This window comes from Mesoplodon densirostris, chromosome 8 (genome assembly GCF_025265405.1).
Source record: "Mesoplodon densirostris isolate mMesDen1 chromosome 8, mMesDen1 primary haplotype, whole genome shotgun sequence".
NCBI classification, from domain to species: Eukaryota; Metazoa; Chordata; class Mammalia; order Artiodactyla; family Ziphiidae; genus Mesoplodon; species Mesoplodon densirostris.
The window spans coordinates 7392911-7417267 of NC_082668.1; the positions used below are offsets into that span (position 1 = coordinate 7392911).

A 24357-nucleotide genomic window follows, 5' to 3' on the forward strand; every position below is an offset into this window, starting at 1 on the left:
ATAAATAAATTTAAAAACAAAACAAAACAAGCAAAAGAAAAACATTACCGAACCAGGCTGGGTCCACCCCACACACAGCAAGCCAAAACGCTGAGGCTCCGAGGTTTGCAGCAAAGAGAGGGTTTATAAAGAAAAAGGATGGGCCGACACATGTGGGGAGCATGGGAAGCACGGGGAGTGTGGGAGAGTGGGGAAAGGAAATTGGGAAAAGGTGCAGTCATTATCACCCTGCTCAGGTGTAACTAAGCTACAGGCCTCTACACGTCCAACAATGGAGGCTCTTAGCACGATCTGAGGGTGGGGTTTTCAGGCTTCTGACGTCAAAGGGTCACCCACTTGTTCGTGCCCAGTTGGAGGGTCAGTGGTCCTATCCAGTCTTAACCAGCCCATCTCTAACTAGATGCGGCTGACTTTCAGCTCAGCTCAAACTAGAGGCAGCTGACTCCAAGTTCCTCGGAAACAACTCAGGCAAACATCTCACTGTTTATGCTAAGTGCCATTTGGAAGACATGCAAGTCTTAAAATGACCTTAATTATTGAAGGCAGGTGAAATGGATTTGACTAATAATTACTCAGTTTCAAAAAGATTATTCACTAAAGAAAAATACAAAGCCATCATAAACACACACAAAAAACCAACTTTACTAGTAAAGAAAAAAAATTCAAAACAGTACAAGGTTTCATTTTTCATGTACCAAATTGAAAAATTGCTTAAAATTCAAATATTGAATACTGGAAAGGGTACAGAGAGAGACACTGGTTGGGTGTAAACTGGCATAACATTTTTTAATTTCATGAAATATGTGAAAAGCAATAAAAATCTTCTTAATCTTGACCAAGAGTCTATCCTAAAATAATAATCAGAAATCAGACAAAGGTATTTATCATTGAGCTATTTACACTTCATTGTGTCAGACAGATGCCTGTTGAGCACCTACTATGATCCAGGCTTTGCTCTAGGTACCAGGGGGTCAGTAGCGGACACAGGAGACCAAAAGCTCTGCCTTCCTGGGGCTCCCATTCCAGTAGGGTCTCCCAAGCTTGGCAAGGTGACTAGCAAAGGCCACTTCGTTCCCTCTGCCTGTATACCATCCCTAACTCAATATTCTATACTTTACATCCGACTGCATTAAAAATTGATTGTTAATACAGTTTTTTTAAACCAAATGTGCCCTTTCTCTAAATACATTTTTCCTTTCCCCCAACTTCTTATAAAGAAAGAAATTTAACCTACAGATATACCCTCAACCTAGACCTCCTAAATTATTAACACCTTGCATATTTGTATTCTCTTTCTCCCTCTTCTGTTTCCACTAAACCATAGGACAGTAAATTGCAGGCATAAAACACATCACCCCTAAATATCCAGTGCAAAGCTTCTAGGAATCAGTATTCTTCTACATAATCACAATGCCATGATCACACCTAAGAAGATTCACAATCATTCCATAATCTATCTACTAGCCAGTCTATATTCAAATTTCTTCCAACTGTCCCCAAAATGTCTGTTTTCTTTTTTTTTGTGGCTCTGCTGAGTAGCTTATGGGATCTCAGTTCCCTGACCAGGGATTGAACCCCGGGCCACTGCAGTGAAAGCTCCAAGTCCTAACCACTGGACCACCAGGGAATTCCCCACAAAATGTCTTTTACAGCTGGGATTTGTGAATAAAGGTCTAATTAAATTCTGAGCACTGCATTTGTCAGATGTTCTCTTTAGACTCCTATAATCTCAACAGTCTCCCCATTTTTTTCCATGACTGACTTTGCGAAAATCCAGGCTTATCAATTGCAGAATGGCCCCCATTGTGTGTCTGACTGCTTCCTTGTGCAGACTTTTAACCTGTTCCTTTACTCCCTATATTTTCTTTAAACTGAAAGTTAGGGCTAGACACTTGGTTACATTCAGGTTAAACATTTTTAGCAAGAATGCATCTAGGTGGTGTGTACTTCAAACTGCACCCCATCAAGAGGCACTAATGTCAGCTGGCCTGATATTCCTGAGGTTAAGTTTGATCATTTGGTTAATTCAGGAGCTTCCAGACTGCTCCAAAGTAAAGGTACAATTTTTCCTTTTGCAACTAATAGGTTATCTGGCAAGTGATAGTTTGAGAACATGTAAATATCCTTTCCTATTAATCTTTCACTCAGTGGCTTTTAACATCCATTAATGATCCTTCCTGTATCAACCATGACATTGGAAATTGTAAAATGAGAAGGTTCCGTTATTCCTCCTACTTGTATTAGTCCATATCCTTCTGCAAAGAAGACCTCTGTTTTTGGTTCTATTTTGGTTTTGAGTTTCACTCTGGATTCACGGTGGTTGATTGTTGTTGTTTAATTCAACCCGTCCAGTGAATCCATTACTGTCACTAATTTGGCCAGTAAGAGCCCCTTTAAGCTGGCTATTATGTCCCTTTGACACATTCCTTCATGTCCTTGAGCATTTCCTTACTTCCTGACACAGGAAGATACTTTATATAATTTCTACATCCCAGACCTGAAGTCAACCATTTCTCCAAGGAGCCCTAGTTTTAGTGCAGAACGATACTTAGAAACCAAGATCTTCAGGCTGTATGTGCTCCTTACGACTGGAAGGTCATCGCTTCTAGGACATTTCAGTGGACGGAGCGAGGAAACGTGTTTGTGCTTGTGTGTGTGTGCATGCATGTGCGCTCATAGGGACACCTTCAATTCCAACCCGACACACGGCATTCCTCCTCTCTCCCTATTCCATAGTTTCATCTCCTTTTTCTAACAGTGAGGCCCTTGGGTCTCAACATCAATGTATTCTAGGATAATGCTCTATTCTATAAATACTCAAAGAAGAATTTCACAATTAATCTACCTATATCATAACCAATAATGAATCTACTGTATTAGTTTCCTAAGGCGCTGCAACAAACGACCACAAACTGGGTGGCTTAAGAACAGAACTTTGTTCTCTCACAGTCTTGGAGACCAGAAGTCCAAAGTCAAGGCAGGGCCACACTCCCTCTGAACCTGCCCCATGCCTCTCTCCTAGATTCTGGTGGTTGCTGGCAACACTTGGCGTTCCTTAGCTTGTAGATGCATCACTCCAATGTCTGCCAACGTCTTCACATAGTGTTCTCCCGTCTGTGTGTCTGTGTCTCTGTGTCCAATTTTCCCTCTTCTTATAAAGACACCAGTTGTTGGATTAGGGCTAATCAGTATGATATCATCTTAACGTCAATACATCTGCAAAGACCCTATTTCCAAATCAAGTCACATTCAAGGTACGAGGCATTAGGACCTCAACATATCTTTTCAGGGGACACAATTCAACCCGCCACACCTACAAAGTAAAGTTTAAAATGTCTTTGCTTTTTTTAGTCCTAGAATAGATCTCAGTAATGGCACAAAGACAGAGAACTACATTAAAAAGTTACTTGAATTTTTTTATGTTGTTATATTATCAACTTGATAATTACTTCAGTTCATCTGTTTCAGTTTATTTTCAATTCTAGGCTTTGATTTTACCCCCCATACTTTTATATTTTTAAAAATTATTTGAATACATAAAACATCTACATGGTTATATATTCAGAACTATATAGACGGTACACTCAGAAAGGTCTTACTCTCTACCCCAGCTCTGGAAATAACCATCTTTACTGGTTTCTCTTCTTTCCTTCCCGTGTTTCTCGTTTGGGATGGGGTGGGGTGGGGTGTGTAATTGTATGACTTCCTCTTCTTTAGTTCACAAACTGCATGTGCTCTTCCATACCTTGCTTCTTTCACGTAGCACTGGAAATCACTCCATACCCGTTCAGAAACGCCTTCCTCATTCTCGATTCTGCTACATAGGACTTCGTTGGGTGACTATACCATGGTGTAGTCAACCAATCTTCTTTGGATGGTTATGTAGGTTGTTTCCAATATTTTGCTCTAAAAAATAATGTCATGAAGAATGACCTTCTGCACATCTTATTTTGTATTTCAGGGCGTGTCTTCAGGGTAATTCTAAGAAATGGAATTGCTGGGTCAAAGGGGAAATGCATGTTGTTTCAGTCCAACTGTGCCACTCTAACAAAATAGCATAGACTGGGTGGCTTGTAAACAGCAAACACTTATTTCTCACAGTTCTGGAGGCTGAGAAAGCCAAGACCAAGACGAGGGATCTCTCTGGGGTCTCTTTTATAAGGGCACTAATCTCGTTGATGATGACCCCACGCTCCTGACCTAATCATCTTCCAAAAGCCCCACTTCCAGCACCTTGGGGAGTTAAGATTTCAGCATACGAATTTGAGGGGGACACAAACACTCAGTCCATTGCACATACGTGGTTCTGTTAGTTAGGGTCAAATTCCCTTCCATATGAGGTTGGACAGTTCTGCTCTCCCATCAGCAATGCACAAGTGCCTGTTTGTCCTGAAGATTTTCAATTCGGTCATAACAGAAAATTTAGAGCACTCCATCTTTAAGACCCGCACACAGCTGGTGGAGATTCACAACATGTGAAGTGCTGAAATGAAGGCCTTAGGTTACGGAAGGGACACCATGTATTCTCAGGTGCTCCCAACAGGAAGGAATTTTCCAGTTCGGTTCTATTGTTTCCCTGACTCACTGTGTCTAGGAGGCTTTCCTCTCTCCTGGTAAAAATCCATCACTTCTTACAGAAAACACTCAACTGATGACAGGTTAGAGCCTCTTTCTTTTTAAAGAACAAGTGCTAATTTCAAAGGGAAGAATGTATTTCTGGCGAGCTTAAGACCCTCTTCTGAGACCCCCTACAAAAGACCCTCATGGTTAGGAAGAAAAGGGAGACTAATAAAGACCATCTCTTTACCCTGAGCCTAACAAAGAAATAAGCCTCGAGATCCCACTGACACTGTGACAAATAAAAGCTACTCCAAGGGCTGAGCAACACTTTAGAAATAGCAATAACTTAGCATGCAATCTTCACTGCGTGGAAAAAATGAGACATGGGTTTAAAATTAGGAAAAGAAGCATCAACCGGTCAGCTCAGGGGAGGGGTGAACAGTATATAGGTAAAGAAACAAAAGTGAAATTTCACTTCTTTGCTGGTAAACTGAAGTTTACCCCGGGAAGGGATGGTACTTCAACTAACAGTGCACTCACCTGTTAAGGCAGTAGCAAGGACAGGAAGTTTGTATTTAGTGGGTGAAAGGAAAGGGTTTGTAAATGTTTCTATGACTGTAATTTACCAAGCACTGGGATGAGACCAAAAGAACGCCTGTGCTTTCAAGCCTCCTCCACTCCACCTCCATTTGGTGACTATGTCTTGAGCTTCCAGGATGTACAAGGTCTCTGCAGGCACAGTGAGGGGGTGGACATCAATCAGGCTGAGTCCTGTATCCATGAACAGTCCAGGAGGACAGAGAATTCATTCTCCAAGAATACGATCACGCCTTAAAGACAACCCTGGTGAGGTGCTACAGGAGACCCTAAGTGAGCAAATACAGCCTGCCATGAGATAGGATGCAGGGTGGGCTTCATGGAGGAGGTGGCATTTGCGCCAGCCCAGGTGGGATATAGCCATGCAGAAGGGCAGGTAAAGGCTTGTGGTGTTAGGAGACCTGCCTTTGATGGGAGGCAGTTATTTCTTTGATGACTCCTTCCATGGGACCAGGACTTCAGTGGAAAAGGAAGGAGCATTCTGGTTAGGAGTTGTTCATGTGGGTTTATGGAAGGAAAAGGGGAATTTCTGGAAAAGGGACTATTTTTACAACCAGGCAGATTAAAATATCAGGTAAGTGCTTTAATTTTAGAGATTGCCAGGAAGTAATCTACTGCAAAATTTGAATTTGTGATTCTTTGGAAACTGAAGAGCTTTTTAAAAGATAGGTTTATGTAATGAATTGAGGTGTTTTCCCCCAAGTAAATCTAGAGAACACAAAATAGCTAAGCCTCCTTTTTCAAGTTCATCAGGATTCCCTATGTTTATGTGAACACTTTACACTCATGTTCTAGATGTATGCACATTAAGGGATTGATTTTTTAAGTAACTTTTTTCCCCTTATTACATAAGTGACACATTTATTGCAAAAAAAAAATTTTTTTAAACACATATGAGTAAAAAGATGAAAATTCCCTCAGAATCTGGCCAATCAACCACAAGTACTATGAAATGTTTTTGGTGATCATTCTTCCAGTCCTTTTCAAATACATATGTATGCTTAAAAGTCCATATATATAACTCTATTTACAAACAAAATAAGTTCGTGCTACCATCCAGTTTGGGAATCTGCTTTTCTAGTCAATATATTATGGACATCTTTCCAGATTAGTAAAGATTTTCTAAATCATTTTAATGATATTCCATTTTAGAGACATGTCATAATTTAAACAGTCGATTTCCTATTATTGGACTTTTAGGCTACTCCAAATATTTCACTATTATAAATAACACTGTAATAAATATTTCTGTAGCTAATTTTTCACATGGATTCTTACAGTTCATTAGGATACATTCCTAGAATTAGAATCTCTTTGCCAAAGAGTATGAACATTTGCAGATTTATGATACGGGTGTCAGAATGCCCTCTAGAAAGGTTGCACCAATTCACACTCCCACCTCCAGAGGCAAACGACAGTTTCCAAGCCTTGGCTAACACTGGCTGATCATTTTTTAAACTCTTTGATTGCTGTGTATCTGCTGTGCTTTTGAAATATCGTGCTTTCTCTTTATTATAACACTCATTTGTTTGTTGTACACTGTGGTCCCCAGTTCCCTTATTTTAGAGCCTTCCAAATAGAAATACCCAACAGTAGTCAAAAGCTTTGAATTCCTGGGAAGAAAGGCATTTTCATCAACATGATGACAGGCAGTCAAGGACCTGGAACCAGGCACTTTGTCTGGTGGGACACCTCCTTCGTGCTTCTAACAGCTCTTGTCATAAAGTGACCAGTCTCCACCAAAGACATATTGGTCTTTTCATGAGACTCTAAATCCTTGAACATTTAGTCCTGGTGACTCAACACAGAACATTCTTTCTACTGGATGTTAAGGGCGAGGTGGTTTGCTTCGGTAGGAAATGAAAAGTTGTCATGCTACTTACTTCTTGTTAAGGAAAATATTTCTCTAAAATCCAATTATTTGCAATTTTCAAAGAACAATGTGTGAACAACATCTAGTTATTAATTTTGTTAACTGCATGCTTTTCCTTCAAGTATATTTTATTTATGAATGGACATCTTTTTCTTTCTTGTTTCATATCTTAAATAGTTTTGCTACATTTGGTTAATAGTTATGGCAATGCATTCTCCATTACAATAGCGAATGTATTTTAGCGTTAAATGTAGGCTCCCTAAATAATAATAAATCACTTTCTATTTGTATAGTATATACTATAGTTTACAAAATGCTCTAATTCATATAGTACTAAATTAGATCTGACTCTATAGTTTGTAAGGTGATTTAAAATGAATAAATGTTTGAGTGGAAGGAAGTGGGCTATCAATGCCTTTACAGTTTGATTTCCAACTAAGAGTGTATAAACCCTAATGGCCACAACTTAAAATGTAAATTATTAGATTAGGAATGTACCAAGGCAACTCCTAATCTCATTTCCTCCGAATTTCATCCTCAACATATTCTGGAAAGAGCAGTATTTTCTCTTAGGTCCCCCTTATTTCAGAAATGCTCCTATTGGTCAAAAGTATATGACATCACCCATAGCCAAAATCCTCAGGCTCTATGTGTCCCCAGCTCCTTGGTTAGGAATGTTCCAAAGAAACCCACATCCCAGGCCCACTCTCATTTTCCGCAGTTTCAGACAAACACACAACATGATAGTGTTTTATCCATGAGTTATTTTGGGGAGCCTGTTTGAGAAATACATTTCTATCCAGGCCATACAACTGTCTGCATCTCATAATTGACGATACGGCCACCATTTGTCTCAACCTTTTAAGGACAGTACTAAGGACACATGAACCATCAAATTGCTTTGGAAATTCCGACATTTCACTAGCCAAACAACATCATCCCGGCCGCCTCTCACGCCTGGAAGTGGAGCAAAGCTTGGCTGCCTATTTTTGATTCTGAAAATGTATTCAGCAGAGCAATATCGAAGCTTGGGCAGCTAAGCCCTCGGACCGCGATGCCTACTTCCCATGATCACAGAAACCTGTCCAACACTCGCATATCTTCTTAAATCAGACAAAGATTTGTATGCATCTCTTCATCCCTATGGGCTTTTCCCTATTTAACCAAAACTATAACAACTGTCCACCACAGCAACCACGTCAAAAAAGAACAAAACAAAAACAAAACACTTCACCAAAACAACAAATCCAGTTTTAATGGGTTTTTTGACTTACCACAGCAGGTCAGTTACCTCCCCCACGCTTGAGGCACCAACCCCAGAAACCTGCTAGTTCCCAAAGAGGGCAATGAAAGAATTACCTTCTAACCCAAGAAGGCCAAGATGTAACACCAAGGGAGTGCTAGTGCTAGACTCAGTAACTGTAGAAGAAAGAATGAAACCAAGGACATGTCCACATAACACCTACCAACTTCCCCATATTTACTTATTCACTGACTATTTCCTGATGCTTACTGGCTGGGATGGATGCTGGGGATGCAGAAATAAATGACATCTTCAGAGCTGCCCCACCCCCAAATCTCAGGTCACTGGGAAGAGAAACCATGCAAGTGGGTGATAACAGGGCAGAGCTAACAGAGCAAAGGCAGACTCATGGGAGCTCTCAGGGGTGACCCAGCTCCCAACCGGGCAGCCCGAGTCCAGGCTGCACATGAACTCCATTAGCAATGAAGTGCCAGCAAGGTACTGGGGAGTCACTGAAAACAACAGACGTGCGGAAACAGATGTGCTTGAGGGAAACTAACCTGGCAGCGGCGTACGGGGCAGATTGACAGAGAGAAAGAGAGACCAAGGAAAGGAAGGCTGTAAGAGGAATGTGGTCACTGTACTCTAAACCAGATTCAAGGCTTGCAAAGTTAGGGAACAACCCACAAGACCACCCTCAGTTCAAAAATTCATGAGAAGGACTCAAGAGCTGTTACTGATGGTTATGGCTTATTACAGTGAAAGGCTACAGTTTTAAATCAGACAAGGGTAGAGATGCATAGGACAGAATCCAGAAAAGTTCCACTCGGAACTTCCAGTTGTCTTGTCCCCATGAAATTGTGGACAGAGCTAACATTCCCAGGGAACAATGTGTGACAATATTGCCAACCAGGAAGCTCATCTGAGCCTGGGTGCTCAGAGTTTTTACTGGGGCTCCATCAGCTAGAACTAGTTGGCCACCCAGATGGCTGACCTCAGTCTTCAGCCCCTCTGGAGGTTGAGCTATTGTCACGTGGCCCAAAGCCTCCACCTTATCTGATGTGGCCCCAGCCCCCAGGTAAGCAAAGACACTCTTATCAGACATTCCAATGGCTTAGAGGTCACCTCCCGGGAGCCCAAGGAAAAGGTTAGACCTCTCTTTGGGTAAGATTAATTCTTTACTAAACAGGGATAAATTGATTGTGTTTTTTGTTTTGTTTTGGTTTGGTTTTTTTGTTTTTTTGGGTACGCAGGCCTCTCACCATTGTGGCCTCTCCCGTTGCGGAGCACAGGCTCCGGATGCACAGGCTCAGCGGCCATGGCTCATGGGCCCAGCCACTCCGTGGCATGTGGGATCCTCCCAGACCGGGGCACGAACCCGTGTCCCCTGCATCGGCAGGCGGACTCTCAACCACTGCGCCACCAGGGAAGCCCCTGATTGTGTTTTAAACTTATTTCTGTAAAGTGTTACAATCCCACATTTACAAATTATCCTTCTGATAATAAGTAAGGAAAGATCTCCCCCTCCACCTCACCAGTAAAATACTTCTAACCACACAACAGAAGAATCTAAATTCGGAGAGTCTCCTTGTGGGGAAGTCTTTTTATCCACTGAGTATGGTTTCTCTTGGAGCTGCAGTGAGAGAGGCTACATCTTGTCCTTTTCCCAACTTTCACCTGGATTTGGGGGGTCCATTGAGCCTCAAGCCTGTAGCCTTCTGGGGACTGACTGTTGGTGCTGCTCCTCTGGTTTAAATTTGTTGATTTTCAAAGCAACTGAAAAAGTCTATTAAGAGTGACAAAAATAAACTGTGTTTATGGATTTAAAAGCTATAGTTAATTAAAAGTTAACAAGCACCTGTTTCTAGAAGTTTTTAAATGTATATTTGAGGATTACCGTCTCACTACAAAGTCATTTTCCTACTAGATTGAAGACGACAGATGTGTTTTAACCTGTAATAATCTGGTGGCATACCATATGACCCTAAAAATATTTAGAATAAGAAAACAGAAACTTGCAGTTCCTTAATCCACACAAGGTAGTCTTGACTTATTAGCACGTACTTCCAAAATCTGCCATTAGCCAGCTTTGTGATCTTGGGCTTGTCATGTTAACCCTCTGGTTCTGCTTCTTTTCCTGTAAAATAAGAGTTGGACCAGATCATTTCTAAACTTCCTTCTGCTTCTAGCAATTCTCCCTCAGAATAAAGTAACATTTTATAAACATAAATGAGAATGCATTAAGGCTGAGGTTGCTACATAAATAAGAATCCACTTTGTTTCCAATATTTACCTTTTATAACCCAAAGGAAGAAATAAAGAATCTTTAGATAAAATATATAAAATAACTAAATATTTTTTTAAAACATATCATTAATTCCTTAACAAATGCTTATAGAGCACCAACTATGGACTAATCAACTATAAATATTTGAAATATTTACCTATACTTTATTTTGTGAATGATTTAGAGCAAAATGTCAGTTAAATGGAGATTTAATAATAGCCTACCCAATAAGCACTAAGTATGATTGAAAATAGAACATGGGGAATTTAGCTTAAGGTTATATGCCTTCAGAACGCAGTGACTTTCTAAACTGATTTTATAATTAGAAGGATATTTTTAGCTTATTTTTCAATTGGAAGGTTTTATTATACTCATCTTAATACATGTAATTCACTTGAATATTTTCTGATTAAAAAAAAAATGAGTCTTTTCTCCTCAGTGCAACCAAGTGTGAAAGTGACAGCTTCCATTTAGTGTTACATCAAATTTCAAGGGCAGTGAAACCATGCAAAGCAGCAGGCCCTGGTGACTGCCCAGCCAGTGCACCTCCTTGGACCCCGATGAAAGATGAGTAGGACACCAGGGTGCCCACCCTAGAGGAGCCCATGTCTTAGTGTAAGGATGGCCCTCTTCACAGGGAATGACAGTGCCAGGCAATGCCGCTGGTTATACAGGGTTAAGGGCCTGGTGGGGATGCTCCAGGGAGCCTCAACCAGTAACGGTGAGGATTTGGGGGGTAAGGTGGGCAGTTCTAGCCAAGGAAGATGGCAAGGAGTGGGACACCTGGTAAAGAGCCCATTACAGAGGCAGAAAGCGGCCTTCGCCCACAGGGGATGGAACTCCAACAGAGGTTTTTAAGCAGGGGAGGGACAAAAGCCGGCCCATAGGTTAAAAAGGAGACAGAGAGAAGGATGGACAGAGAGAAGGAGAGGTCTAAATACCAAGGAGAGGACAGCTTTGAAAGCTTTTGGGGATCCAGGGGGCTCAGTGAGGCATTGACATGTGGGGTGACAGGAGGTACAGGGGCAGTTGAGGCTGTCCCTCGCGTTCTGCCTGGCCTCCTGGTTGGCTGCTGGTGGTGGTGGGGATGTGAGGGTTTAGCAGACATCTAGGTGAAGACTGCCAGTGGACCGATGAAAATGTAGAGCTCAAGAGAGGGCTGTCCCGAGATATGCAGAATGAGTCAAGGAAAGGAGTGGCTTGGGTTGGAAAGACAGAAGACCAGGTGGTTGTCACGCAAATATTATGAGGCCTTAAGGGCAAGAGGAGATCAGACCTGTCCGTTCAGGCCCCTCGAGGGGAACGAGGGCTAAGAGGCAGCTTTAGGAACTGGTTTGCGTCAACCTGAGCACCTTTTCCTGGAGTCCGATGGAATGCGCACGGACCGCCGGCGTCGTCAGCTGAAGTCTGGGAAAGGGAGTTCCCCTCGTGGCAGAAAGGCCCCTTGCTCAGCTGCTTTCTCTCCTTTTCCACTCCAACTCTCCCTTTACAATTGCCGCGCTCTAGACGGCTGGCTAAGGAATGCATTAAAGCCAACCTACTAACTAGTAAGTAAACCCCTCCCAGCAGAAGTATTTGCATCGAAAAACGAGGAATTTGTTAATTTAAACAAATGCCCCGTGGGTAGACTGTGCAGGGGAAGGTGCCGAGAAGATTTTCCACTTTGGTCTGCACAACCCACCCACCCCCGGGTACCCTCCGAAGAGCGGGAACTGACTCTGGCCCGCAGAGGCAGGCCGCCGTCCCGGCACCCGGCACCCTGCCCCGCCCAGGGGAGCGGAGAACGGAGGGGCTGCCCTCAGAGAAGGCCACCGGGGAGGGCTCCAGTTCTCTTGCTGCACTTGGAGTCGGATTTTGGAGTTGTCCCTCTAGATTTCCAAGTCACACGGGACCACTCACACTCCCCTCGACTCCTGTTTCCCATGTTTGCTTGCTCTCTGTATCGGGAAGCGAGTTGAACTAGCTAACACAAAGGTGCAGATTCCGAAAGTCATGTGACCGGGCAGGGAAACCGGGTGGAGGCTTGGGGGCACTTTGTTTCTCCTCCACTCCCTCCCCTATACCCACCCCGTGCTGCCAGGACCTCGGGGCAGCTGGGGGCAGCCAGACTCGTCCGGGAGAGGCTTCCGCGCTGGCCCCCTCTCCATAGTCAGGTCAGGAGCGGATATCCTCGAGGGTCCCTCGAGGCTGGGCCCGGAGCGACAGAGGCGGGGGTCTCCGGGCGGGTCCCTGTGAAGGACCTCATAGGATGCGTGGGGTGGGCAAGGCGGAAGTTCGAGGGCGCGCCGGGCAGAGGGTCACCTCGCCCCTACCTTCCAAGCTCGCCCCGCGAGCTGTCGGGATCTGGCCAGACGGCGAGGAGGGGGGGGGAAGACGAAGGCGCAGCTCGCCGGCCCCCACCCATATCCTGCCCTCCTCGTCTCCCCGGCCGGGGCAGAGCCGCGGCGGAGGAGGGAGGCGCGGACCTGGCCGGCGGTCCCGGGCAGCAGTCGGCGCCCGCGGGCCCTGGGTCGCGCCCAAGGCCAGGCTCCCCCGCCCGGCTACCGCCGGGCCTCGCCCCCGCCGCGCGCGCCCCACCCGCCTCCCCCGTTGCCGTGGCAACCCCGGGAGCCTCCAGGCGCGCGCCGGGGCGCCTTGCTGGAGCTCTTGGCAGCGGCGGCGGCAGCGGCAGCTCCGGCTCCAGCTAAGCGCGCTGCGACCCTGCTCCGGAGCCCGCTCGTCGCCCCCCCGCCCGGCTCCGGGCCCCCAGCGCGGTCCCCGACCCGGCCCCACAGCCTGCCTGGCTGCCGGCCCCCATGGAGCTGCTGGCCGCAGCCTTCAGCGCCGCCTGCGCCGTGGACCACGACAGCTCCACCTCGGAGAGCGACGCGCGCGACTCAGCGGCGGGACATCTCCCTGGCAGGTGAGGACGAGCGGCCGTCCCGACCCCTGCGCGCCACCACTGCGCGCCTGTGGCCCCGGCTTGCGTTCCCTGGCCGGGGACGCCTACCCGAACTGCCTGTCCCGCGCCCCCCGCCCCGCGGGCCCCGCAGCCCCTCACTCCTCCCGCGGCAGCCATCGTGCCCGCACGCCGCCTGGGGTCGGGGGTGCTCCCCCGCCGGACCGCCGACACCCCTGTCCCTGCCCCGGGCCGCCTCCCGCGCCCTCTCTCGGGCGCCCAGCGCGCACGCGTCCCGTTCGGTGGCCCCTCTCCGCGCCGCATGGCCCTGGGACTGGAGGATCGCTACCCAAAGGGGGCCGTGGGCCGTGTGACAGCGAGCGGCGCGGGGTGCGCAGCGAGCGCAGGGCCCCTGGCCGCGGGACCCGTCCGGGCGGCGGGGCGGAGCCGCGAAGCGGGCAGGATGCGCCAAGTTTCCGACGCCTGCCCGCGAGCTCCGAAAACATGAAGGTTTGGGCGGGCTGGTGTGGGAATGAATTACCCGGTCGCGCCCTGGTGCGGTGACAAAAAGGGCCTGTGGGGCCTGCGTGGCAGGGAGCGGCGGCGGCCGCTCGGCCTGGACATCCCAGTCAGGGTCCATCTGGCCAGGGCCGCCTGTGCGGACGCCTCTCGCGAGCTGGCCGAGGTGTGTCGTTGCTTAAAAATAACCGGCTCCTGCCTCTCCTCTCTCTCTGGCAGCGAGTCGTCCTCCACCCTGGGAAATGAGGCCACACCCGAGGAGTGCCCGGCCCTCGCCGACAGCCCCACCACGCTCACCGAGGCCCTGCAGATGATCCACCCCATTCCCGCCGACTCCTGGAGGAACCTCATCGAACAAATAGGTGGGTGTCCCCAGCGGCGACGGGGCGTCACTGGGGGAAACGTGGGTTCCTGGTGGACTCTGAGGGCTCCCCTGCTTGTGGGATGCCCTTGCATTTCCCCTGAACAAATGTTTCTGACAAGGAAGGTTACTGACATGTTTGGTTCTAAATGGTTCCAGAGGCAAAACTGCCACGTTTTAATAGTGACTGTATAATTGGGCTTTAGCAAATGCATTTGTTTCATGCTCTCTTGGAGAGATGTGCTTGCCCAGGCCTTTCCTGGGGAGGGCTCTCTGTCCTCTTGTGTCTTCTTTCAGAAAGTCCAGGGGTTAGGTGCTTATGGGCCATGCAGGACGGGGGGCTCCATGCATCCCCCGCCATCCCCACCCGGGGGCCTGGAGAAGACCTGGAAAGGGAGGGGACCCTGCAGAGGGGACTTCTGGAGAGAGTCAGGCTGACTGGGGCAATTCAGGAAGGGGTGGCAGTGGCAGACTTTGCACAGGGGAAGGAAAGGTAGAGAGAAGCTGGGAGCCCCAGAGGCCCCTGGGTTAGGAAGGGAAGCCTGGCTCCACCTGCCTGCCCAGAGAATGGCCAGAAGTGCAGGGCACAACCCGCGTGTCCAGCTCCTGCACAGCTGCAGTTGAAGCTCTGTGAAAGCAGAAAGTGGATTGAGAAGGCGTCCCAAAAACCCGAGCACTCGCATTTAAAAGTCAAAAATTGCTGATGACATCAAACTAGTTCTCATCTTCATCACCAGAGGTGGCCACAAGTGGGTGACGTGGGTTCTTCGGGAATGGTACCGCCTAGAAATCTTTCTGTTCTTCAGGGTTGTCAAAGCAGCAGTTCATTCGTTAAATTAAAATTTGGGCTTGAAAATGTTTTTTCCTAAATTCATCATTATTGTTCTCCATCCCAAACACTCAGACGGACATGAAGTGTCTCCAATGGAAGAGGAGCTTCCATTGCCCCAGGAGACCCGTGTTTAGAAGACTTTTTGGGCAGGTTCCCTTTTCCCTGGCTGGGGTTTATTCTGGACTGAACCCTGGGAGAAGCTGAGCCCTTGCAAAGCTGAGGGTGGAGCGCACACTGCATGCTGTTAAGCAGCGCTGACTCCAGGGATATTGTTCCTAGCGGGCCCCCTGCGTGTCGGGCTGGGTGTTGATGGTGGTGGCGGCTTTTCCCTTTGTTTGCTGGTGGAAATGGAGAGGGGCTGATCTGAGGACAAACACACCCGAAAATCCCTTTCTTCCACCTCTGCCACGTTGCCCTTTATAGAGAGGAGGGCCACCTCGGCCTTGGCATGTGCTGGAAGCCTCGAATTCCACCCTCTAGAAAGGGATCCTCTGGCTGAGATCAATGTCGGGACTAGGAAGGAAATCGAGGTGGGAGTGGGGAGATCCATGCCTCCTCTCACGGAGAGAGAGGCTCCCTTCTGCAGTGTGGGCGTGTGGAGACCTCCTTCCTGGAGAGCCCGTGGCATAAGCTCAAAGCTGGGAGAGGGGAGCCCTGAGCTCTGGTACCTGCTCATCCTGGCCCTCAGTTTCCTCATTTGGTAAACAGTAGAGACTGACATTCCGAGGCTTTTCTCCCACTATCTCCTGGTGTAATGGTGACTGTGTGTTTCTGGCTCCTGGGCTGGATCCATGGTCGGTGCTCAACAGATGTGCTGAATGACAGCACAGGACCGAGGCTGCCTTCTTCTCACATCCTTCATCATAGACTCGAGGCTTATGCCAAGCAGATCGCTACAGGAGGCCAGCTGCTTTTAGCTCACCGAATGAAGTGAATTCTTTGCCAGGTATCAGGAAAGGACAATGCGTTCGTAAAGACACAGTGGAATTAAGGGGGAAGGAAAGTGGGAAGACTATATGGGCATCTTGTAGACCGCTGTGTTGAATTTTGCAGTGGCTCCCACCCAGGCAAGAACAAAATGATGCCAGGACTATGCGTGATGTGGTGTACAATTGTCATTGTAGTTGATGGTGGCCCTGAAGATCATAGACCCTGTGATTGTGTGTGTGTGTGTGCGCTGTGGTTGTCTCTGGCACCTAACAACTGCTTGGTGCATAGAAGGTGCTCACTAAAAAATAAATGAATTCTCTGCCCTTTAGAAGTTTCTATCTGAAGGATTCAAAGAAAAAAATTATTCCCTTCAGAAGGTAAGATTTTGAAGGACTCCAGGAGCTTATCCTCCTTCTGCAGGGTAGCACAGCCAGCCTGATATAGATCATTTTAATTAGGAGAGATGGGAACTGAGCCTTCTAATTCTGCATGAATATAATACCAGGTGCCAGCTTTTACAGGTAAAATTAATTTTGCTTACTGAATGTACAAAAGAGAAAATAGAAAAACATGATATATCAACAGTATATCTCTACTACAAAAATTTAATCAGATAACATAGTTCCTCAGGTAAGGCTAATAAAAATAAACAGGTCATGAAAATGGTTACACAGTGTGTCAGATAACTCTTCGTAATCATAGTAACTCCAGGAAAATGCGTGTTTAAATTCATATTCTGAAGACTTCAGAAACAAGTATGAAGTTTTAAGAAAATGCTAAGATTACTTGCATTGGGAATCTTTGGCTGAGTGTAATAGAATATCCAGCGCCCCCCCCCCCCAAAAAATGACCTTAAAGAATGAAAGTATTCTGTCTCAGTTGACTCCAGGAATGAGGTAGGAAATTGTGCATTTGGTTCATTAAGTCAAGCAACCACCTAGTTCCTTTCCCTCTACCATTCTCAGCATTTGGGCTTCATATCACAAGATGGCTGCCAGAGCTCCATGCATCACATCCTCAAGCAACCATGTATAAAAAACAAACAAACAAAAAGAGCGGTTTGTCTTCAAGTGTCTCCTGGGGAGGGACATCTTTTTGAGAAGCCCTTCTTAAAGATGTAAGATGTCCCCTTAGTCTCCTTGGCCAGGTCATGTCACATGCTCATGTCTAAACCCAGCAGTGGCAAGGGGAAGGGAACCATCATGGTGGTTTTGATCAGTCAGCATTCATCCACTTCTCTGGGCACAGACTAGGTCAGCACCCAGACAAAACCCCTCCCTGCCAGCTGGGAAGAAGGGCTGTGAGGGATAGAGGAGAGGCAGCCACAGTGTCTGCCACAATGCGATTTCAGAAATATTATTTTCAACCCAACTACCCACAGTGCTGATATTTTTGTCTCTTTTCAGCATATGTATCACATCATCATGTGAGATAGCATTTACCCATGATTTACCCATCATGCTGACCCATGATACACATGATGTGCCATGTAGCATACATAAGCCATATTTTTGAACTTTCAAAAAGATGCCAAATTGGCTAGATATTTTTGAGAAGCTTGGACAGTGCATTTTTAAAGGTGTTCAACTCAACAAATATGTGAGTACCTACTATGTGGGAGACACTGTGCTAAGCTTTGGAAAATGAATCCAAGTCAACTCGTGGAATCCTGGTTTCCTTAAACCTCCGTTAGAACAGTATCGGAATCACAGGAGATTAATTGGTTTGATGTTGGCAATAGTAATCATATCTTATGCTCATGACTGAACTGGTTTATGTAGTGACTTTAAACCTCTGTCTTTATAGATCTTCAGTCTGGGTTGCATTTAGCATAGATTTAGATTTTCTTTTTCATTCCTTTGTCAGATTAACTCCATGTTGTAATCTGCTGGATTGTAACGTAAAATCACAGGATCTTTTTTTTTTGAAGTGAATCTTATACTTAGCATAAAGCCTTTATAATTTAGCATTATGGAACATAGGAAGCCAACTAATTTAATCCACAAGGTAATTTATTGAGTTCCTGTTATTTATAAATTATGAATATAATTTATCCAGCCATTTTTCAGAATTTTGAAGATCATCTGTTTTTTTCCTTCCTTTTTTGTACTGTTTAGATATATTTAACAATTAAAGAAGGAATAATAGCTAATGTTTGTACTGCATTGCATGAGAAAGTGCTTTACAAGTGGTACACTTATCCCTGTTAGAACTTTCCCGGGAAAGTCATCTTTGTTTTATAGATAGATATATCAAGGGGCCCAGCCGCTTTCCCAGGCTCCAGACCAGTCCAGCTGCCCACTGGTTCTCTCCACCTGCATTCCCTTCAGGTGCACCTGGATCTCACCACCATCCCATTCCGCAGTCAGATCCTCCTCCTATGTTCCTCATCTCCTTGAACAGGGCCACCGGACCCCCTTGCCAACTAGTCACCCAGATATCGTTCATGACCCAGCACCAGCCAATCACCAGGACCTGTCTTCTACCTTATAACTGTCCCTGAATCATGCACATGGCCCTATCCCTCCACCACCACTGCAGTTCAGGCCTCCATCATCACTCCCTTAGAGAACTGGCATGGCCTCTGTCTTCCCATCCACGGGCCTCCTAAGATGTAGACCAGAGCTGCTTGCCTGAGGGGCTTCCCTTTTGCCCACAGGATAGACAAAACCCTTGAGGTGACCCTCCTCTCCTCCCAGCCTCATCGCCAGCAGGACCCCCCCCTTCCTCTCCCCACCCAGCCCTGCTTGCCCTCTCCCTGGGCTGGGAGCCCCCTTGCCACTGAAGCTTTTCCGCTGCTCCTGTGTGGAGAGACCAACCCTCTGCCCTGCAGCCAGGACATCCAAGATGAATTTTTCCCTGTGGAGGTGCTACATTTTTGCTGATTCCTCTGTACCCCCAAATCTCCTTGGAGACTTAGACTGCATTTATTTCAGGTCAGGGAAGTAAGTCTGAAAGTGTGAAAGCAAAAAAGGAATGTTTCCCTTTTGAATCATAAGGTTGATGAAATATTGGCTTTTTCCTTCAAAATGAGAATTTATAACTATTCCCATTTCACCAGTGAATATACTTGAGTTTTAATATTGAAGCATTTAGGCTTTGAGAAGCATCCTGTTGGGATACTGAAACATAATTGGGGCATTTCCATCAACTCTGTACACATTGGTTATTAACACGTCAAATTCTGGATTCTTGTTTGCTAAGTATGTGTGTGAAAAGCATATATTTTTGTGACTGGATTTTGAATCTGTTCAGGGATTTCTTTATTCTTTGTTGAAAAAAAAAAACTCATGCATACTGATCCTTCCCAAGAAATGAAGACAGTGGCAGTTTGTTCAGTGATAGAGCCTTTTCTGAGACCTGTGCGGGTCTGGCTTTCTTTGTATTTTCACAGGCAGAGCCTCTGCCCTTGATAGGCGTCCAAAGCCTTGACTTAGTGATTCCAAAAGATCTTCCTCTGAAATCTTTTTCATGTCTTCAATACAATTCCATTTGATTTCAGGGCTCCTGTATCAGGAATACCGAGATAAATCTACTCTCCAAGAAATTGAAACCAGGAGGCAACAGGATGCAGAAATCCAAGGCAATGCTGATGGGTCCCCGGCCAGTGAAGAGACCCCGGAGGAGGATGAAGAGGAGGAGGAGGAGGAGGAGGAGGAGGAGCCTGCAAGCCCACCGGAGAGGAAGGCTGTGCCCCAGATATGCCTGCTCAGTAACCCGCACTCGAGATTTAACCTCTGGCAGGATCTCCCGGAGATTCGGAGCAGCGGGGTGCTGGACATCCTCCAGCCGGAGGAGATCAGGCTGCAGGAGGTAATGGGCTGCCCTAGGGTGGGAGCTTCCAATCAGAACGTACAGGTGTTTTAACCAACGTGGGTGAGCCTTCTTCTGCCGGGTGAGACTCCCTGGCTGGTTCACCAGAGGAATTACTTGCAGAGTACATACATCCAAAACATGCAGGAAAATTCACAGGCAACAAAAAGTACCCAGTGACCTTCTAGGATAGCTCAACCCCAGTACTGAGTGTTCTCCACATTGCTGTTTCGTCAGATAGTAAGATTGCGTTCTCTAAACCTTTAGTTGTTGTCGTGGGGGCATTTCCGTGTAAGCCTGAACGTTGATGCAGTAGGTGATGCTGAACTCACTGTGACAGTGAACTAACTAGTCATCTGTGCTTTACTTTTCACACACAGTCTTATCCCACATCTTCCTTTTGCAGTCGCTTGAAGCTTGGGTGGGGCTCTGAAAGAAAGCCCTCGGCCCCCTCCTGAAACGGTGTGGGAATCTGGGACTTGTGTCTCTCCCACTTCATCCGATGGTCCAGGCAGACTGCCCGTCAGTTAGGCTGAGGCAAGATCACGGAGTCACCTAATAGTTTTCTGCTAGCGGGGAGAAATAAAACATGAACAGTAATAGAAAGGAGTAGCTAAGAAGTCTAGCTAAGTGTTCATTTTAGTTGAACCAAGATTGTTTGGGTAGAGAGGGGAAATCTGGTACAGAGAGACAAGTTGGTCAATAGCAAGGGGAGAGACTGGGGACAAGAAATGGTGACCCTGCAGGTGTGTGTCATCGTGAAAGTTAAAAGGTGGATGCAGAGAGAAAAAGTGAAGAGATTTTTTTTTTTAACTTGTTCGGTCCAATTCCATCCTCTCTATCCTCTCACGCTCCCTCTCGCCCTCAAACCCCACTCCCCTCCGCTCACATGTTCCTTCAAGCCATGCTTGAACTTGTTCCTAGTTGCAGTCCTGACTCCGGATGTTCTGTCCTTCTTTAACTCTTGGTTCTCCTGCGCGAGATTCTATAGAAAGGCAAAACTGCAGATTGTGTGCACAGGTAATGACCAAGACTGAGACTAGTTCCCGACGAGGGTTATCTGACGCTGACTCGTACAATACCTTTGCTCTTCTAGAAGGCTTGGTAGCACTCGACTTTTGACGGGCCGCCAAGGTTCACTGTGCCCTGCCCCGCAGACTCAGGAGGGATGGGTTTAACCTCTGACATCACGTGTGACTTGCAAGCGGTGATTCGTAAAGGAGGCCACGGGTTTTTTTTTTTTTTTCTTTTTGCGGTATGTGAGCCTCTCACCGTTGTGGCCTCTCCCGTTGCGGAGCACAGGCTCCGGATGCGCAGGCCCAGCGGCCATGGCTCACTGGCCCAGCCGCTCCGCGGCATGCGGGATCCTCCCAGACCGGGGCACGAACCCGCGTCCCCTGCATCGGCAGGCGGACTCTCAACCACTGCGCCACCAGGGAGGCCCCACGGGTTTTTTATGAAACTTCTGATGTCAGTATTGTCTCGTCATCCTGATGGGGCTTATCCCAGCTTCTCACAAAGATACTGGTGAGGGGATGTAAAGAACCACGCACCCCACCAGAAGTGAAGATGCATGGTCGGGGGGATCTCCAAGAGGCAGGTGGAACTGGACTGAGGAATGCCACTGAAAGCAACCATGTGGAAGGTGCTGGAAGCCACAGAGAAATCCCCCCACAGGTGGCTGTCCACCAGCCACTGACAGAGCCGTAATCCTAACGTTTGGTTTTTTTTTTTATCATCCCTAACTTTTTTCCCTTCCAGTTTTATTAAGATATAACGGACACACAACACTGTATAAGTTTCAGGTGTACAGCATAATGATTTGACTTCCATGCGTCATGAAATGATGACCACAAGAAGTTTAGTGAACATCCATCATCTTGTATAGATACAACATTAAAGAAATGGAGAATTTTTTTTTCCTTATGATGAGAACTCAGGATTTACTCTCTTCCATATGTAACATATATATATACCAGCAATCTTAATTATATTTATCAGGTTGTACATTACATCTTATAAGTGGAAGTTTGTACCTTTTAACTGCCTTCATTTAATTCCCCCTCCCTATCCCGCTTCCCCACCCCACTGCACCCCGCAGTCTGATCTTCTCTTCTGAGTTTGCTTTTCGTTTTTAAAGTATAATTGACCAGGGCTTCCCTGGTGGCACAGTGGTTGAGAGTCCGCCTGCTGATGCAGGGGACACGAGTTCGTGCCCCGGTCCAGGAAGATCCCACAGGCCGTGGAGCAGCTGGGCCCGTGAGCCATGGCCGCTGAGCCTGTGCGTCCGGAGCCTGTGCTCCGCAATGGAAGAGGCCACAACAGTGAGAGGCCCACGTACCGCAAAAAAAAAAAAGTATAATTGACCTACAACACTATGTTAGTTCCTGTTACACAACGTAGTGATTTGGTATTTCTGTACATTTCAAAATGGTCACCTAAACGTTTTGATTAAGTCTAGTTACGATATGCCACCATACAAAAGTATTACATAGGTATTGACTGTATTCCCCACACTGTACATTTCATACCTGTGACTCACTTATTTTGCAACTGGAAATTTCTACCTCTTAAGATCCCTCACCTATTTCTTTTCTTCCCTACCCTCCTCCCCTCTGGCAACCACCTGTTTGTTTTCTGTATCTCTTTCTGTTCTGTTATGTTTGTTCCTTTGTTTTGTTTTTTAGATTCCACATATAAGTGAATCTTTTATAACTGCAAATATAATATTTGTCTTTCTCTGTCTGACTTTTTTCACTTAGCATAATACCCTCTAGGTCCATCCATGTTGTCTCAAATGGCAAGATTTTATTCTTTTTTATGAATGAGTAATATTCCGTAGTATATATATACACCATATCTTCTTTATCCATTCATCTATTGATGGGCACGTAGGTTGTTTCCATATCTTGGCTATTGTAAACAATGCTGCAATGAACATAGATGTGCAAATATCTTTTGACTTAGTGTTTTCATTCTCTTCAGATAAATACCCAGCAGTGGAATTTCTGGATCATATGATACTCTATTATTAATTTTTGAGGAATCTCCATACTGTTTTCCATATTGGCTGCGCCAACTTACAATCCCACCAAGAGTGCATGAGGTTTCCCTTTTCTCCACGCCCTCACCAGCACTTATTATTTGTTGTCTTTTTGATAATAACCATTCTGACAGGTGAGAAGTGATATCTCACTGTGGTTTTGATTTGCATTTCCCTGATGATTAGTGATGTTGAGCATCTTTTCATGTGTCGTTGCTCATCTGTATCTCTTCTTTGGAAAAATGTCTATTCAGATCCTCTGCCTTTTTTTTTTTTTTTTTTGCGGTACGCGGGCCTCTCACTGTTGTGGCCTCTCCCATCACGGAGCACAGGCTCCGGACGCGCAGGCCCAGGGGCCATGGCTCACGGGCCCAGCTGCTCCTCAGCATGTGGGATCTTCGCAGACCGGGGCATGAACCCGTGTGGCCTGCATCGGCAGGCGGACTCTCAACCACTGCGCCACCAGGGAAGCCCTCTCTGCCCATTTTTTAATCGAGTTCGTTTTTTTTTTTTTTTTTTTTTTTTTTTGCGGTATGCGGGCCTCTCACTGCTGTGGCCTCCCCCGTTGCGGACGCGCAGGCTCCGGACGCGCAGGCTCAGCGGCCATGGCTCACGGGCCCAGCCGCTCCGCGGCATATGGGATCCTCCCAGACCGGGGCACGAACCCGTATCCCCTGCATCGGCAGGCGGACTCTCAACCACTTGCGCCACCAGGGAGGCCCTCGAGTTCGTTTTTTGATATTGACTTGTATGAGTTCTTTGTATATTTTAGATAGTAACCCCTTACCAGATATATCATTTGCACATATCTTTCCCTTTAGGTAGGTGGCCTTTTCGTGTTGTTGATAGTTTCCTTCTTTGTGCAAAAGCTTTTTAGTTTGATATGGTCCCATTTGTTTACTTTTGCTTTTGTTTCCCTCGCACTATCCCTAACTTTGACTTTCATATAAAAGGGATTATACAATGCTATTTTGCATTTGGCTTTTTTCACGCAATATTACCACCATGGGGCCTTTTTTGTATGTAGTCCTCAAAATAAGGAAAAGTGTCTAGTTTCTGGAGGAATACTTGTTTATTTTTTTACCTTGATAATTAGAGAAATAAATTTAAAATAATTTGGAAAGCTTAGAGATAAACCCCAATAGAACTTAAAACATGGTATAAACCTTCTCCAACAACAAGCCAAAAGCAGAGAAAGCAAGGATCTTGTAATAAAAGGAAAGCAAACAGTAAAAAAGCACAAAAAACAAATAGCATAAAATAAGGTGGCAGGGACTTCCGTGGTGGTCCAGTGGCTAAGACTCCAAGCTCTCAATGCCGGGGGCCCGGTTTTGATCCCTGGTCAGGGAACTAGATCCCAAATGCCACAACCAAGAGCCAGCGCAGCCAAATAAATAAATAAATAAATAAATAAATATTAA

At 46.2% G+C, this 24357-nt stretch overlaps 1 protein-coding gene across 2 annotated transcripts in view; it reads left to right on the forward strand.

Annotated features, from left to right (window-relative positions):
• NGEF (neuronal guanine nucleotide exchange factor) overlaps positions 1–24357 on the forward strand; it is an 80666-nt gene that overhangs the window by 26463 nt on the left and 29846 nt on the right. Inside the window, exons 1-3 of one of the 2 annotated variants that reach the window (XM_060106435.1) lie at positions 13341–13462; positions 14177–14319; positions 19583–19893. In XM_060106435.1, the coding sequence (XP_059962418.1) occupies positions 13356–13462; positions 14177–14319; positions 19583–19893 (561 nt within the window). In that variant the 5' untranslated portion in view covers positions 13341–13355. Of the gene's footprint in view, positions 1–13340; positions 13463–14176; positions 14320–19582; positions 19894–24357 lie in introns of those variants that run through there. The other variant, XM_060106434.1, reaches the window with a different exon arrangement.